The sequence below is a fragment of the Conger conger genome, chromosome 1, assembly GCF_963514075.1.
Source record: "Conger conger chromosome 1, fConCon1.1, whole genome shotgun sequence".
Taxonomy (NCBI): Eukaryota; Metazoa; Chordata; class Actinopteri; order Anguilliformes; family Congridae; genus Conger; species Conger conger.
This window is the reverse complement of record NC_083760.1, coordinates 64,155,550-64,174,483: the sequence shown is the minus strand read 5'-3', so window position 1 is coordinate 64,174,483 and position 18,934 is coordinate 64,155,550. Positions and strand designations below refer to the sequence as shown.

The following is an 18,934-nucleotide window of genomic DNA, read 5'->3' as shown; positions in this document are numbered from 1 at the left end:
ATTATTGTTAATGTGGACGGGGATTAAATGTGATATGTGTATTCAAGTCAATTAAAAGTCTATTGGCGGAGGTAGTTGTCAGCTAAAGCTTTCTCATAATGGAGGCATGCTTGTGGATTATACTAGCCATTTGTTTGTTTTTTTTTAGAATAAATTACATTGAGTTAGTCTTTCATAGGCATGCATTAATTCACTTTCATCCAGGGTTGACATGCAGATATGACCTGCTGAAAAAAGAAAGTATTAAAAAATATTTAAAAAATATTTTTCATGAACTTGAGAAATAAGGTATAAAAAAATAAAAGATTGAAATCATTTCTACTGTCTCAATCACTACTGTCGGTGTCCAGAAGTGCTTAAAGTTTTGTTCAGACCAAATGCCAGAATGGGGAATAAATGTGATCTTGTGACTTTGACCGTGGAATGATTGTTGGTGCCAGACAAGGTGGTTTGAGTATTTCTGAAACTGCTGATCTGCTGGGATTTTCACATGCAACAGTCTCTAGGGTTGTCAGAGAATTGTGCGAAAAACAAAAAACATCCATTGAACAGCAGATCAGCGGGCAAAAACGCATTGTTAATGCAAGAGGTCAGGGGAGAAGGGCCAGACTGGTCGAAGCTGACATGAAGGTGACAGTAACGCAAGTAACCACACATTACAACAGTGGTATACAGAAGAGCATCTCAGAATACACAACACGACACATAAAAAATAAGTCTAATAAATATCTAATAAAATTTTCACTGAGAGTATGTGTCAATTCGTTGAATACCGAATAACAAGCTTATAATTGTTTTCACGATGACTCACTTTCCTAGGTAACTGAATGTATACTGCTGTCAGTGTGTTCAGTATGCCACTTCTACACTGTTACTAGACAGCAATGCTATGTTTGTAATCTTTCGCAAAATGTGGATTTTTTAAATTGTATTTGCAGGCTTGCTTTATTACTGCAATATCCTCCTTTGACAGACAACCATACACTCTCATCTGCATTTTTTCCACTACCACCGGTGGACTGCAGGTCTGCAGATCTGATTGACCAGCACAGTCACTGGTGCACAGTTAGATTAGGCAGATCCTGTCATCTGAAACCCTCACTGTAAGGCTGATGTTATGGCCGATTGAGCAGTGGCCAGCAGTGACTCACGGAGAGCACTGGCATGGCGAGGGTCTGGAACCAGACTGTGACGCATGTCCACACACAGGCAATCAGTGGCCTGGCTAATTCTTTCATAAATCAGATTTTCTTAAATGTTGATATTGTAAAATGAACAATGTAAAGCTGATAGGAAGCTTTCATTAGTCTATGCTGTGGTGAATTAAAAACATATATGTTATTATATTATTTTGAGTGAATGAATCTTGTTATCTGATATAAGTTATGATAATTGGATAGTTTTTTCTGAAGTTGAATTGTATAACTTGAAGAAATAGCTAGGCGTTACACTATACTGTTTTTATCATTGCTGAATGAATTATTGGAGCTTTTTTATTAAAACACTTACCCTTATACTAACCATTACTTTTCCCTTTTAGCTTTCAAGAAAGAGGACAATGGCTTTGATGAGGTGAGTAGAAAAAAGAAAGAAAAAAGTAATGGGAGCCATTCTCGCTGCTGTACTTTGTTAAAGAAGGTTTGTAGATGCTATGCATAATAATCCCTGTTTTATGGGTTGATCTCTTGAGAGGGGACCTAGCCCAGAAAGCCTCTAGGCTTAGTTGAAGCATGGCTACGATGCAGAGATTCATCCAGCAGTGTCAGGATTGTTTGATGCTAGGGTTAGGGTTAGGCATAGAGAGATCTTCAGTCGAAGCAAGTACATCAATATGAAAATTGTAAACTCACAACAAAGACATACTGTGTGCTAAGGCTTTACGTTTGAAAGACAACAGAGTCCATGCTACGTCTGTTGGCCAAGTATCGCAATGACAACTATGTCCAGATGAAGGTCATGTGTCCTACCGCAGATAAGTCATGGTGCTATTTGTGCCACGGTTCCTCAATGTTCTTGTGTTGTATCTGCATTTTTGTGTATCTCATCTATATGATGTGAGAAAAAGATGGTAGGGTATCATAGTTTTGTCCATAAGCCTCCTCAATGTTCCTCATATAATGTTTGTGTCATGTTCATCTGCAATTTCTGCAGAGATTTTATTTTTTTTGGCCTACATGATGATTTCACCGATAGACAGTATTCTTTGCTTTGTTTGTTTGCTGTTGTCATTGCAGGGATCCAGTTCAGACCGAGGAAGGGTTCTGAGTTCTAGTGGTATACTGCTGTTCTGGGCCCAGCGTGTTGCCCGTTGCTGCATAATCTAATGTGATGCTGGCGCACGTCTGTCTTTGTCACAGTGAAGTCTGTCAAACACGATTCCCTGTACGGTTAGCCTGGGACATCAAAGACAGTGATGAAAGCTTTGGCGATTGCAGCAGTATGTTTTGAGTGACAACACAATCGCTTTCATAGACATTCCATGACAGTTTGGCCAGGTAGTTTGTGATGAGGTAGTTCAAGGAGAATTTTGTGAGGCTTTTTCAGTGATGTTATGTTTGAAATGCAAAGTGTGGCACTTGCAGTGTTTTTGGGATATCAAGTATAGCTGGTGTGTGAGCAAAACTACAGAGAATAATTTATTTGTCAAACACCTAAAACCAGATTCATTGACCAAAAAAAGCAGTTAAATGCTCTCATACGAAGTAACTGAATGCAGATCAAAATATCACTAATATGCTGCTGTAGTCTTGAAGGTGTGTTCAGTGCCAGTTTAAGAATTTTCCTCCAAAGTGTTTTTCCGTGCTATTCTTTAGCACCATGTCTCCTCACACAAAAGGTGCTAAACTGAGGAGGCAAGGTGTGGAGATGGTGTCACATGATGTCAGAATCCCAAAGAATCCACCTCCAGTTTTCTTCAGTGCTGGATAGAGTGAGACTAGACTGAGGAAGGTACCACCACACTGGTCTGGGGTGTCATGGCCATGGGGTCCAGTGCTTTTCTGCCCCTAGGGCTGTACTGAAAGAAATGGGAGTCTACGCCCCAGTCTTTCATTATTCTTCGACATCACAACTCTCCAGTTAGCTGGTTCTATGTGAGTCCTCTGGTCTCCCTCCAAACCAGCATACCCTCCCATCAGTTCTCCACAGTCTGTGTCTGTTTCGCCTGGCATAATGCTGAGCTTTCTGAGCACGCTCGGACACTGGGACACTGCTGGCTCCCACTGCCAATGCCGTGCTTCTTTCTTGCAGACTGCTGTCTCCTTCTGACTGTGTAGAAGCAGGGCTGCCCGATCCTGCTCCTGGAGATCTACCGTCCTTTAGGTTTCCATTTCAACCCTAATTTGGCACATCTGATTCTGCTAATTAGCAGCTCCACAAGATCTATAGAGTCAAGATCTGTAGTGGCTATGCTATGAGATGGTGTCACTCAGCTGCAGTGGCAAACTGTTCTCTCATTGGTGACTGGATTCCTGCTGATAAGTTCTGCGCAATTTATTGCCCCCCTGGATTTTGAAAAGCAACTATGGCGGTCGTTTGATAAGATTAAATCCAAGGAATGTATTTAGTGGGACATCCTGAGTATTTAGAAAAATGCCCTTTTAAGGAAAATTGGTTCCATGTGTGCTTGTGCAATTCAATTTAACACTTATCCTGGGTTTAAGAGTTTATTGTGTTTTCAATAGACTTCAAATAACATTGGGATTCCTTTTAATCCATTTTAGGTATTGTGCTTAGTTTTGACACTGGTGTGCTACTGTAAAATACTGATGTTGGATTAATGCTATAAGAACAGTCTCCTTTTAGTAGGCCTATTTTGTGCCATTTAGTTTTTTTGTTCTTTGAAGTATTTTTTTTCTGGATCAAATGTGCGACCTGGTCAAATATGTCCCAGTGCGTCAGAGTAAGTCACTGGAAAGAAGTGAACTGGCCTGTTTAAGGGGCTCTATGGCATGGGAAATTGTTCGGCCCATTAGCTATAAATGGTGTTAGCCGCCAGGGAAAGCATTTGAAGAATTTGAGAAGGAAAGTACTGTTTCCTGTTGGGCAGTGTAAGTTGCCTTTAAGAAAGAAGTGCATGTCGACATGACCTCGCAATCTTACGGAGGCTGGGGAAGATTCTTCCAGTATGAAGTCTTAAGAGGCTGTTATCAGCAGGTAGAGGTATAAGTGAGTAGGAACATGGATTGCAGTGGCCAATATGAGACCAACTGAAATAACAGGTTTGAGACACAGTGGAGAAAAGACACATCTGTATCCCATAGTGACTATGTAGTGTACGGTATAACGAGGTAGTGTTCTACACTGGTGTGCAGTGGTATCAGTAAGTAGAGGAAGTCAGTGGTGTGAGAAATGGCTGTACAGTTTAGAGGCTGAAATCTTTATGCTAACTGTGAAGGGAATGACTCATATTGTAATTTTGTTTCTCTCAGGAGACTTGTTGCAACAGTGTGTGTGTGTGGATTAGTCAGGTTTATCAGGGCATACTTGTTCAGCTACTCTTCAACTGAAGAGAGTGCAGTAGAATAGAGTGCATCACCCTTATGATTCACATCTAACAGGAAATCGCAATACTAGTGTTGCCCCCACTTGTTTCTGATATACACTCAGCGAGCACTTTATTAGGTATATGGTTGACTTCTTTTTTTAGACTTTATTAAGTCTGCCTGTAGGACTGCTGCTCACTGGATGTTTCAGGAGAACATCAGTGTCCTGTCTGGCACCAACAATCATTCCACGGTCAAAGTCACATAGATCATATTTTTCTCCATTCTGACATTTGGTCTGAAAATGCTGAACCTCTTGACCACATCTGCATGCTTTTATGCAGTTAGTTGCTGCCACATGATTGGCTGATTAGATATTTACAAGCTGGTGTACAGGTCTACCTAATAAAATGGTCACTGGGTGTATGTATTTTATGGCTATTCTGATGCTGTATAAGTCCTGAAAACAACGCCGGGTGTAACAGATGCTAAACCTGATAGTTTTGTAGTCTGCCTTTTCTTTGGCAAGCTGCTTGCTTCTTGTAGTGTGGGATTCACCCCTCTCTCAAAGCGGTGAGTGGCAGCTTTAGTGTGAGGCTACGCAGTTAAGTGTTCCTGGGTCAGTAAAGCCATCTAGCCTCTGTAGTGTTCTGGTAGAATAGCCCCCCCCCACCCTTGTGTCCCAGGGGCCTATCCACAATGACCCCCTTCCCCTGGAGGGGTCCTCTAGCCTCCCTACCCATTAATGGAAACTAGACCAGCTGGCCCACCTAATTGGATTGTAAATAACTATGTGAGTTTGAGTGATTCAGAGGGTAAAGAATGCCTGGGTCTTTAACATGGCTGTTAATAAACAGGAAGTTTGGGGGGTTGGATCCCACCGTGAGAATGGTATAATTGTGACGGACTGGCCTTGTGTTCCTCCCCAGCTCACTGGCCTGTCTTTCATAGACTGAAACAGTGAGACTCCAGAACACAGGAGCAGAGGGGAGATGAGCTGTTATGTGGGGAACGGGATCAGGGAGCTGGTGGTTTGGGGTGGGGGGTGGGAGTTGGTGGATTTAGGGTAGGTTTAAGGGAGGGTAGGTTGAGGAAGATTTACGTTACATAAGAATTCTGTCGCACAAAGCATATATATAAAGCATATATGCATTTTGCTGCATCTGTGTCTTATTTGGTGCAGGGATAGGGAATGCACAACAATAGATAGGCTATCAGATGAAGTGTCATTTAAGTGCTGCAGTATACTCATTTTGTAGCTGCTCTATCAGTAACTATTTGATGTTTCACTTAGCATGCCTATTAAATAGCTAAATATCTATTCCAGGTTCAGTTTGCTCTAAAATATGAACTGAAGGTCTCACAGACTGTGGTGGCATCCCAATAGACAGAGCATCCAGAGAGAATGGCATTCTATTATTAGCCTATCTGCATCACATTAAACAATGCTTCCCCTATGATGTGCACATGCCCAAATAATGTTTTTAAATCTCCGTCCAATTTTTCCAATTTTGTCTTCCTGAGATATTCACTTATTTTAATTAATAATTTTATTCAGAGTTCTTTTTATAGGCATCCACTTCTTTACATATTTGAGTAAGTGTTTTTAGACTGCTATGGTACTGTAGCTGTCTGCCTGGTTTCTTTGTCCTGTGTAAAGCTATGTCTATTTGCTACCTAGCTCACTAGGTTTGCTAACTAACTCACTTGGTGAGAAATAAGTGTTTCCCAGTGAATAGATATTTAGCGTTACATATAGTACTTTCACAGTGATATAGCTCACACATTTCTTTGATAACCAAACAAAATGGCTCCCAGCTAGTTGCTTCTCGATAATTTGTGATAGCAGGAGCCCATGTCTCATCTATTTCTGTTTTGTTCTCTGAATAGATGTTTGTACATTCAATGTTGATTTAAGGTTGTAAGAAAACAACATAGCAACTAAATTATCAAGGCCCACTCATACACATCCACACATATAGTACATACGGAGCCTGATGTGGTCGTGTCTGTGCTTTAATTACTTTCTGTAATACCAAACTTGTTTTGCAGCAGCTGGCATTACTAACAACCATACTTATTACTGTGTCTAATTTGCTATCCTATTTTCATTTTAAATGCTAATATCTATCTTTGGTACAGTGTGACTGATATTTCATTTGGCCCCCAAAGCCTGCAGAGCATACATCACACAGCTGTTTTTCATCTCAGTTAAGCACCTCCATTGAAACAGTGTTGTGTATGGAGGTCCTTCAGAGACATGCTGACATCAATCTTAACATTTATTTAGGTTACATTTTTAGAAAAGACGTTTTGTCTAATTAAAACACAGTGGCACAAAAAGTAATTCTCCCCTCTCTCAGTATGTATTGTACATTGTTTTCTCCCAGAGTGATTTTACCCGATCTTGTAGTTCTTATTATAATTACATGTCTTCCCTTGTCACATGAGAACTTCATTATCAGCTCTATGCTGAATTAACGGCTGGCTCATTTTAGAATTTCATGAGTTTGGTGTCAAGCTCTGGGAGTAATGCAAATTTTTTTTTTGTGTGTTTGTGTGTGTGTGTGTTATCAAAGAATCACACCTTATTCGCGGGACAGTCACACTAGTGTTAACTATGTGAAAAAAAACGTATGCGTCTACGTAATGTGCTACCATTTTTAGAAACTGGAAAAACTTTGAGCATGTTTCTAACTGGAATGTATTGAGAAACCAGTCCTTGAAGTGTGTCGTGAATCCTGGGTCTCAGTGAACTCATAACTGTGGGTGGTTGAGCGGACGGTGGGAGAGAATGTGGCTCTGGGGAGAGGGTAGGAATGGTGAGACTTGTGTAGCACTGAGTTGTTTTCGGTAAGGCCATTAGGGGTCATAGTCCAGCTGTGGGGTGGGGTGTGTGAGGATAACACTGGCCCGTCCGCTGTGTGGACTGACATGTGGGACAGTGCTGGACCACGGCTGATTTTAGCTCTAATAATCTGAATGAAACATCCAATCCTCAGTATTTGACTGCTTCGTTACCTTTCAACATCTGTAGCTTTGTGTGCTAAGCAAATTAGTATGTTGTTGGCTTAGTTGGACTTTCCAACCAAGCTCCCAAGTAAGTGGCCTAGGCTGTGTCCAAGTCAGCCTCCTGTCTATTAAGTGCACGATTTAGTGCATATTTTAGTACGCAATATACTTCATACTGTCTTCCAACTGTACTGTAGAAGTTGCTAAGCCCTTGCTCAGCCATGCTCAAGTGTTGTTTTTCTTGTTGAAGAAAATGGACATTAAAGCAAAATTTTTTTATGGGACCAAAATGGTACTTCCTGAAAGGTATGGTCCCAAATATACTCAGTGAAAGCCTGGAAATATTTTGAGACTATATAATTTTGCCTACTGACTGTAACAACTTTCTCATCCAGCACACTTACCTACTTAACAACTATACGCAATAGTAAAAGTGCTGGTTGGGCCCTGCACAAGGCTGGTAATGCATCCTCAACATGGCCAACCAAACACTTTCCCCAAGGAAGGTATATACACCCAGTGAGCACTTTATTAGGTAGACTTGTACAGCAGCTTGATAATGCAATATTTAATCAGCAAATCATGTGGCAGGAACGAAATGCATACAAGCATCCAGACATGGTCAAGGGGTTCAGTTGTTTTTCAGACCAAATGTCAGAATGGGGAAAAATATGATCTAAGTGACTTCTTTGACCGTCTAGTGATTGTTGTTTCAGTATTTCAGAAACTGCTGATCTCCTGCAATTTTCACGCGCAACAGTCTCTAGGGTTTGCAGAGAATGGTGCGAAAAAGCAGCAGTTCTGGGGGCATAAACGTGTTGTTAATGTGAGAGGTCAGAGGTGAAGGGCCAGACTTGTCAAAGCTGACAGGAAGGTTATGGTAATGCAAATAACCACACATTACAATAGTGGTATGCAGGAGAGTATCGCTGAACACACAATGTGTCAAACCTCTTAGTGGACAGGCTACAACAAGACTAATAATTCTGAAAGATAAGTAATAAATACCTAATAAAGTTCTCACTGAATGTATACTGTAGGTAGGTTGTCTCTTGAAGGATGATATGGACAGAATGAATAGTAATCAGAAATAATTTCAAGCTTTAGGGACTATACTTTTCTTTCATTAATTGTTGGATACTTATGTACGTCACGTACATAAAAACCAAAAAAAACATCCTAATCACTGTCTAATAGATGAATTGGCATATGGGCATTTGTCTGACGTTTGTCCGGGATGTGTGTGTGTGAGGGAGAGATAGCGTGAGAGAGAGCGTGCAAATGCGTACACGTGTGTGTGTGTGTCTCTGCATGGATTAATTGTAACATCCATATGCCCTTGAGATGTGTGTCTGGTAGCACGGGGCATGCCAGGAATGTGAGCGTGACTGTGAGGGAAAAGGCGAGGATGGCGTGAAACTCCCTGTATCAGCCCTGGGTGTCCAGAATGGGCACAACCGGAGTCTTAAACTGGGGCAGCAATGAAGATTACCCTTAATTTTCTGGACCAAATACATTTTTGTTGGAGAGAATTATCTTTTTTCCTCTACGTACTTGTCTTTGATACGACTTGAACATGCCAACCTCAAAACGGAAGTGTTGTGAATCCTGCAGATTTTATGACCACTAGAGGGCAAGTGGCCAGAAGAGTTGTCACAGTCAACAGTTTTTTTCCTGTAACGGCCTATGGTTATGCTTCAGTTCCTAAGTACAGGGCTCATTGGAACCATATAAGCAATTTTGCTAACAGTTGTATTTAATATGCCTATTTAATTGGGGATTGAAATTAATCTGAAAGTTTCTGTCAAACAAATTGGAAATGCACTGAAGGAAGCAAGAACGTGTTTAGTTGGAAAAACAAAAGAACACACCGAGAAAACAGGGCTCTTGTAAGGCTTATTTCTAAATGCTTGTTACATCAAACAAAAAAAAGCCTCTCTCGGTATTGTCTGACGGAGCGATCCTGAGCTGCTCGTGAGATGCATGCAGACAGGCCCAGCTGCTGTTTGTGTCTTCCTCAGCGTGTCACAGGAAATGAGCCGAGCTCTCAATGAGATGGCTGTTCTTGTGTGGTAAATTGTTCCCTGGAATGCACAACACGATGGCTTGGGGTAGACTTTGGGGCAGGAAATGAAACATTGCGAGTGTAAGCTAATACGTTCATTGTTTAGAATGCATTTAGCCAACAATTGCGTTACTGTCTTTCGGATATACAAGCAGACCTGTGGAATATCTCTGCTTTCAGACTTCAGGGCATATAGCTCAAGGCATTTCAATTATGTCTGTCCATGGTAGCATTTTAATAATTTGTTCCTGAAAAACAATCAGTAAATATGATGGTGCAATCAGGAGCTAAGACCAGAAGGGTGGGAGTGTAGATACAGTCATTTGCGTACATAATAATTGGTCACCGTGCAAAATATCTGCAAGTCATGAGGCATCCGCATTAATCTCGATGTCAAGTGTTTGCTTTGAGGTGCAGCTAATTACAGCTAATACATCTGTGTGAAGGAAGCTCTGTTCTGGAACCCTCCATTTGAAATGCATTACAAGAGATAAAAAATCACTGTGCTGGGAGTCATGCTGTCATCCCTGGTGTTTGGACGTCACTGATAGGATGCTCCCCAGGACAGATAACAGAAGAATGAGACAGAAGTTTCATTGATTTTGCTCCAGGGAGCAGCGAGCCAAGGTCATCCATTCAGTTTGAACATAGCCACAAGTTTATCGCATGTGAGCACAGGATTCTGTTGACAAGATCAGGGAGAATTCTATAGGTTCACATAAATAAGATTAAACTTCATTAAACACACATGTCTAGTACCTGATAACTGGTACTTTTTTGCTTTTCTTCTGAAAAATGTATTGCAGCATTTTTTTTGATACTCATTATTTGGTAGAGCATACATGATTGGGATTGAATGGACAGCTTGTATGCTTGCATGGCTGCAGTTTATTTGAAAATATCCAACTGTAGAGCAGAACAGAACTGTAGCACAAATATGCTGTACACTCCTGCAGCACTAATTGGAGGCCAGAAGCACAGATATTACAATAGATTACCCAGGGTCAGTGTCTATGTTTTTCTAAATACAGCAGGATTTGGTTAGTAGCAGGAGTTTTCTGTTTCTATATTAGCTGTGGTGAAATGTGATCATGGGCAGCAAAAAAGGACATTAAACATTGAAAAATCGTAAGGCTATTTGTAGTTACAAATGACAATAAATGCACACTTTCCCATTAGAGAATATTCTGAAAGTGGCCTGTCCCTCAATTTACTGAATAATACTATAGTACTATTTGTATTTTCCATTATCTTGTTGCATTGTGTGTGTGCGTGTGTGTGTTGGTGTGTTGTGTGTCTGTGGCATAGTATTTATACAGTATATGGCGAGATCTGTGGGGGGTCTATCCCTGCCTTGGCACTTTCTCTGCTGTGGCCACTTCTCTATCTGTTACCCTCTCTGCTTTCTACCCATGAACAAAGCAGGAAGAAAATGACCAAAGACGGTGGCAATCCTGCTTTACTTTTTCCTTGTCATAAATTGAGCAATTTTTGTGACTGTATCTGCTACATGTGTTGTACCAGGGGTTTTCACAGAATGGCAGCAAGAAAATACACACTTAATCGCTAGCTGGAATTCTGGCTTGCCATTATTGTGCTATACCCTATGGACTCTAAGCCAAACCACCAGGCATACGCTTTCTGTATAGAGCTCTGGAAATCTGGGGAATGTGTGAATACTATACTGCACTGATCATAACTTTTGCATAGGCAAAATAGCCTCACCATCAGTATAACAACAAAGTGTAATAATGCAGTTGACAAGTGATTAATATGAACACATGTGCTATGTAAATTAGGGTAAAATATTAGTGAAAGGTAACAGTAGTGAACCCAGTAGTAGAAGTTAAAGATTGAAGTGAAGATAAAGATTGAAGAACTGAAGAATCCAGAGAATAACACGTTTTTGAATACTCTTTCTGCTTTCACTAGAGCCTTAGCACACATCCGTAGCATTTATCTAATGAACCTAAGTACATCAATCCATTCAAGATTAAGATCCAGTCAGTCCATCTGATCTCATAACCCGCTCTCACAACGTGCACCGGGGGTGTCCTCAACCAAAGAGCCGGCTTTGATGTGCTGCCTCTCTCGCTCCGTGCGTTCTCCGCCCGTGGATATCCTCTAAAATGATTTATGTGCTTTATTTGAGAGCCGTAAAGCCCTCCTTCTGAATCTGCTGTCTGGTTACAGCGTCCCAGCAGTGGTGCTGCAAACTGCCCTTGAAGAGGCTGATTTAATCAGCCGCAGTGTGCTGCTCTGCCTTTGCAGAGGGAGTCCAGTCACCTCCTTCCTGTCTCCTCCTCCTTCCCAAAGCCTTGCAAGGACTTTTTTTGTGACTCACTGTTCAGGGCTCTCCCCTTTAACCCCAGGCATATTTGTGGCACAGTCAGAATGGCAGAGATGCCAGGGATGACGTCATCACCCGCCACCCCCTCCCCAATATGTGCAGCTTCAGAGGTTTTGAGAGGGCGATTGCCCCCTTAGTTAATGATTAGATTTACTTGGAAAGCTCCTTAAAGACGTACTTTGAGTATGCCTGTGGTTTTGGTTGCAGAAAATGTACACATTTTTTTGGCTCCAGACAGCAATTGAGGGACACTATAAAGATGTGTGTATAAAAATGCCCAAAGTATGTCTTTTCTTATTGTTACTGATTATTTTAGCATTTTTTTGTGGAAATCTCGTTAGTGTTAACTGAGCCATAGAGAACAGATGGCTTGTGTGTGGTTCTGTCACAGAAGTACTCCCAAAAACATCAGAAAACATGGACCAACTGGACCAAAAAGATGGTCTAGCAACTGGGCTTGGCTGTCTGGGGGCAGTCCCAATTTCAGATGCTCCCCTCCTCGGCTCTTTGTGAAAATAAATAATGGATTGATCTGCACTGCTCTATTTCTGGACTGCAGTTGTCACAAGTATGGGTAATAAGCCAGTTAGACATTGAGCTTTGTTTGCCTGTGAGACTGCACCCAGCTTGGGTTGGTGGAATAATATAGATTCTGTACAAAGCATTAGAATGGAGAGTGGCAGACACAGTATATTGTCTGAAGCTGTAAAGATTCTCAGTAGTTGATCTGGAATTTTCAGTAAGCAATTTATTATCAATATGTAATTATCGTATGACGCTTAGCCCAGGCAAAACGAACAAATGTTTATTTAAAGTAATGTTTAGTGTTTCGCTGTTGATGTAGGCAGTTAAATTTTTCGTATGAGGGAAATTGACTAGACACAATGTGCTCCTAGGCCCAGAACCAAAGGCTTCTTTCTGAATTTAAATGAGCTATTGTTTTTTGTTACTTATATAGCTATATCTTTAAATTGCAATTCATGAAGACAATGTGACATATTTTGTTGCTTCAGACATTTTCCTGAAGGCTTTTATAAATAGATATTTCAGATGGTCTGTGTGAATAGCTTGCTTGAAAATATCAATAGGACATTGTGTGTGATCCCCATTCACAGTCTGGTCTATGCCTCTGTGAACGTGTCGCTGGAGCAGCAAGGACATCCTGACGAGCAGCTGCATTCTCTCTTTTGTCCTTTTTGCGTTTTGATGGTGTTCTGCAATATCATGTTTACCACAGATATTTACTCCTTTCTTTTTGAGAGAGTTAGAGTAATACCTTAATGTATTCCCTTGAAATAATCTTCCAAAATATTTTGTAACTTCTTTGTTTGAATAAACCACATTAATGGTGGGCTTTATGTAATCTATAATTCTGATATCAGCCATAGTCGTCATTGATAGTCGTAAAGCTGGAAATAATACTTAATCTTGCAAATATATTGATAGTCTTATTAATGTTAACTTCAATGTGGTGCAAATTATCTTTGGCTGAACCTTTTGCTTTCTTCAGAGTTGACTGGCCACACTGTATGTAGGTCAGTTAATATGGGATCATTGCTAACCCAGCAGCATACAGTAATGTTGTATGAGTTATCAGTCAGGCTTTGCTGGTAGTGGAGTTGGCATGACAACTGAAAATACATTAGTTACAGCAGTAATCCTTATTTCAGAAGCCTTGGATATACAGGTTTAGACCGTCCCATCTCTTACAAGGATCTCCTAATCCCTGCTTTCATTAACCCTGATAATGATCCTTGAGGCTTTATAATGGATTACATTTTGTTTTGACATTAAAATGCATGTCTTGGTACACAGACACCTGTATGTTTTTTATATCATTAAGTGTGTGAGGATGAAGATTACCCTGTGTGATATCAGATTAATGATGGTGGTAGGTTTAGATAAAGGACATATAGTTTATTGCACTGTAGGTTTGAATAGATGGGCAGTAACTACCACTGTTAACTACAGTGTCCTGTTAATCTAAGATAATGTAAGTAATAAAATATACAGATACAGTAAGACTTGAAAAAATGAGTGGGTGAGTGCATGTGTGTACTTTGAGAAGAAAGGTTTTGATAAGTGTACTTATGTCTATGCATGCAAACATGGAGCTGAAAGCACACATACTTCCCTTCTCTCCTATATTGCGATATTGTGTGTTTTTAAAGGTGATTGGGTCAACTTTTCCGCTAGAGTTTGCAGCCTTGCTCTTGAGGTTAACGATTAAACACATATTTATTTGGAGAGAGGTTAAAATGTCACAGGTAAATATTTTCTTCAATTAAGTGTAAGAAGCCTATCTCTGGTATGAGGCCGGCCCTGGTATGAAGGTCAGCGCAGAAATCACTGTCCAGGCGAGTCCTGGGAGACCTTTTTTGGCGGGAATGTGCTGGGAGCGGAGGCTGTGTGACCTTCCTGCACAAACACAGCCAGGAGAAAAGGGACATTTGTAATATTCAGAAACTGACACTTTTCACAGCTTGGGCAAATAAAGATGGGCCATCTTGCCATTCAGACGACCTTTTCACAAAGCCGCTGTGGACTTAGACAGGTCCCTTCTCGTGAAATTCAGGGTGTGGGAGTGTTTGATGCACGTACACTGATCACAGGCTCACTGATGTTAGATTCAAGTCAAGTCTGGTATGTAAAATGCTGAACTCCCTGAATGGTTTTTCATGATTATGTTCGACTTATCTGGACAGCAATATACACCAGATAGTAAAAGAACAAAATTATCTTTAGAATTACTTTGAAAATCCTATAATACGATAAGCAGCAGTGTGAACAACATTGCTGAAATGTGCCAAAAGCAAACAATTCATTGTTGAGGCCTGAGACAAATGGCAACAAAGGGCCTCTTTCAGTCAGGGTATCTCGGTGAGGCTGTGATCTCTTCTTATCTCCTCCACGATAACACACAACACGCTTTGCCGTTTTGCTGCTGTCTTTGGCGAAATCCAGGTGGAATTTATCATTCATGAGTTGACGACTACGCCCCCCCGCCCCCCCACAGTTTGTGTTTACATCAAGGCGGCTTCTCTGCGTGTGACTGGTAAAAGTACGAATGAAAAGCTCCTCTGTCTCCCAGTTTCCTTCAAGTGCTTCTGTAATCTCTTGCTATGCATGAATTGATAGATGTGCAAAAATGACTTTTGGATTGTGTCATTGCTTTCTTCCTCTCCTAATTTGTCCCCATGTGTAAGATGCCCTAAATATCACATCACATGCATTTTCGACCTGTAGAACTTCTATTCACGTGTAGATTTTAGTTTCTGTGGCTAGAAGAAGAATATAGAGAATCAGATGGCCTATTTATTTCATTGCAAAAGATTTTGTGTGGCAAGGACATCGAACAAGGTTGTTTGGCTTTCCATTGCTGCCTAATGTAATGACAGCATAATCGTTTTTGAATTCTTTTATAGGTGAATACCTTGGAGAGAGTACTCCTTTTGAATTTCAATTCAATTGCATCTAGCCAAAACATTTTCTTTTTCAGTTAAGAATTTTGGTTGTGTGTCTGCAGACGAAAGCTGGAGTCTTGTTCAATATGTGCCAAGAAGTATATTTTTGAAAGATTATTATTATTATTTAACATTATTGAGAGAGTGCATTTCTAATAATAATTTTAATAATATTTCAGAAATCTGAGCAGCCTCCATTCTAAATTCAACAGGAAGCTGACAACACACTTTCAATAATTAAGAATATGTCAAAATTGGCAGATCAAATTTCACTTGAACGCACTGGCTCATTAACCTATTGATACTGCAATTTCACAGTATTCCACCAAATTATTAGTGTGGAGGTTTTCAACCCAGCAACAAATGGCTTAGAGTCATATGGTTTCTGTTACACTCTTTAGGTAATACATCATTAATAGTTTCTGCTCTGTAAGGTAAGCTAACATGTTCTATGCATGAAGCATAGCCCTTTGGCCCCACAGGAAATATAACCCTATTCACCTGAGCTGTTTCTGGTCTCATCATTCCTGCTAGAATGTAACTGCCACCTGCTGGTCATTGAGTTCACAGTCATGTTCAGTCACTTGAAAGCTTGGTTCTGCCTCATCCAGAGACTTCTTTTTGCATGAAATATAAAGGAGAAGCTGCATCACTAACTCGCTCCAAACTTTCTCCATAGTGAGCACGTCCCATGATTCTCAGCTCTTGCGTGAATGTCAGCTACAGTCTGAGAAAGGCTGGTATTGTAGTAGAATGGTTGTGAGCTTGACTCCCTCCTGTCAGAGGGCCAATACCAACAAGGTATTTCACCTGAATTTCTGCAATACCATGTATAGCTTCATAAATAGATTGTATATAAAAAAGTTTGTTTCTAAGAAAGAGCGTCTACTAAATGCTAAGCTTATTTAATTATATATGTATATATTTAAACCAAAATAAAAATTTTGGAAAACTTTCTAAATGTACAAAGATATATGTACTGTATTCGTATTTTGTATTCTGTCTTGATCAATGGTTTCCTCATCATTTATCGACTCATATTCAGGTCTATATATCACTAAACTATGTCATCACTCAGTTTTGTATTCAATAGAGCTGTATTTGCTGGTGTTCAAATTCTAAAATGCAACGAGATCTCCATTCCACAAACATGTAGCCTTCTTGTCATCAACAGGGATTATAACTATTCTAGTGTAGTTTCTCAAGGTGATTCCTTCACAGTATATTTTGGTCTCTAAATATGCATGGAACTTGATACCAGATGGTAATATTGATACGATAGTCATATGTATATATAAAAGATGAGAAGAAAAATGCAGCTGCACTGTTTTAATCACCCTGAAACATTCTGCTTTGAAAAATGAATTTTGCATCAAAAAGTAAGCGCAGATTGTTGCTGAGCAATTTAGTGGAGCTACCTCAATTAAAATATTTGGAATGGCTTGTCCCTGAGGCGAAGGGCATTGCTTCATTAATTAGTCCCTAAATGAATTGCCGCGCAGGGCTCTGAAGCAGTCTGAAGAATTTCCAATATACGCTGTTTTCTTATTTCAATCGATTGGTAACTGAGAGACGAGCGGCTCCCGGTGTGTGGAGCTGAATAGCAACCAAACCGACGGCGGACTGAAAGTGGCTGGAATCCAGCCGGGGCTGTTCGGGTATGTGCTTCATGTCCTGATACCAGGCCCTGATATGCAGCTGTAGTGTGCAGGAACATGGGGGACTTTCACGCCTGTGTGCGGAGTCACACACCCGTAGCGAAGCCTGAACGCCTCCTCCGGGATCCGATAGCGGGGGGAAATGCGGGCATACCGGATTCTCTCCGGTGCTGGGTCTTCATCTCCGCTTTCACAAACATACAGTAAGCGTGCGCAACACCAGCAATGTGCAGTTTTGTTTTGGAAGCAAGCTGTTATCTTCATAGTGCCTTTCCCACAGCCCTACAGCACCTCTCAAAGAAAAAGGCTGTTACACCTGCCCTTCTTCTCTGTCTGAAACGCTGCTTGAGCTTTATGTCCAGTAGCCCACTGCAGGCCTCTAGCTTGCCCCTATCAGTCTGTCAGAAAAGTATCCCCTCAAAAGGATTGGGCTCTGTGTTTGGAGTGGGGAATTGCTGACAATATGTAACTGACAGTTGGATTAAAAAAATCTAAATGGGTCTTGGAGGGTAGGCGGAGGTTTAAATTGGAAACTAAACCCTGTTTTTCTAAACAGACCCATCTCCTACTTATCTTTTTCATTCCCTCAGTCAGTGTTTATGTTCCTTTTTCCAAAAACCATCCATTTGCAAAATCTCAAAGCATTGCAGCTTCATTAATGCAGGCTCCTTAGTTTGTCACTTATCCCGAAGTTTTTGTCATGTTCCAGGTCTAATACTTTAAAGATATAGTGGGAAAAACCACAGGAACTGGCAACAAAACTAAAAATGGCCACCAACATGAAAGGTTAGCTCATTATGGGGAACTCTCAGGAATCGCTCAAAACCACAGCCAAAACTATGGAATTCTTTGGCCTTTGTTGTTGGCCTTTTTCGTAAACAAATCACAAACCACAGGCCAGTGGTTATGATTAGTTGATTTTTTCAGTAAACGAGCCAGTATGCTTTTAAAGAAAATCCCATAACAAATTCCATCTTGTACATGCCGCACACCAGCATGTACGTCCCATGAAACGTGACTGCTTCTGTTCCTCAGTGGCCTGTCTACTGAGACCCTGCTGCACTTCTTTCTTTCACAGCTTCACATTTGCATTTTCTCTACTTTTTAAGTGCTCTGCCAATCTATTGTTTATACCACTATTTAAAAATGTACTACCATATTGTCTTTGTGAATGTTTCTTCCACCTGCACAATTACAGTGAGACATGCCCACTACAGTGTTATATGATAGGTCGGCTAAATCGCATCACAGAATTTATCAGAAACGTACTTGTACAGTCAGGTCCGGAATTATTGCCACTCTTTATTACAGAATGACTGCAGAAAACAAGCTAAGCCTTACAGTAGCTGGATGTATTTACTGAAACTATTTGTTTCAGCCTTCTGGTTAGGCTACTTCTTTCACTTCCCACCCACAAACTCTAATACGTGCTGCTACCCCCACAAGTGTCACCAGGCAGAATTTCAGGCAGTGATTCAGTGTTCTTCACAGTGTGCTTCTGTATTAGTAGTTATCTGGCCACCTTAGACTGCCTCCGTCTGTTTGATATGTCTCCAGAGTTAATGTTAGTTTACTGAAGCTGAAGTCGTAAAAGCACCACTCGTTTATGTTTTCTGTAAATGAAGACATTATGTAACATAACATTCATTGTGACTCTGCTATCATTGGAACATTTCATTAATGTTTTTTTTTCATGTGATGAGAATATTATGTGTTAACCTGAGACCAGCCGTGTTTGATTGGTTATCACCTGGGTGTTCAGTGTGTGCAGTATAGACATTTTTAGATTGTTATTGTATATATTAGTACTTCTGTTACTATAGAGCATAATACAATGTGTTATTGTTTAATTGCATATTATTGATTTTGTGGGATTTTTGAAGAGGTATATATTGGAACAT

The 18,934-nt window shown here is 40.5% G+C and overlaps 1 protein-coding gene across 1 annotated transcript in view; it reads left to right on the top strand.

Annotated features, from left to right (window-relative positions):
• The window catches only part of cdk14 (cyclin dependent kinase 14), a 139,653-nt gene that overhangs the window by 2,150 nt on the left and 118,569 nt on the right, over positions 1-18,934 (top strand). Inside the window, exon 2 of the mRNA XM_061263847.1 lies at positions 1,541-1,572. Within this exon, the coding sequence (XP_061119831.1) occupies positions 1,541-1,572 (32 nt within the window). The remainder of the gene's footprint in view (positions 1-1,540; positions 1,573-18,934) is intronic.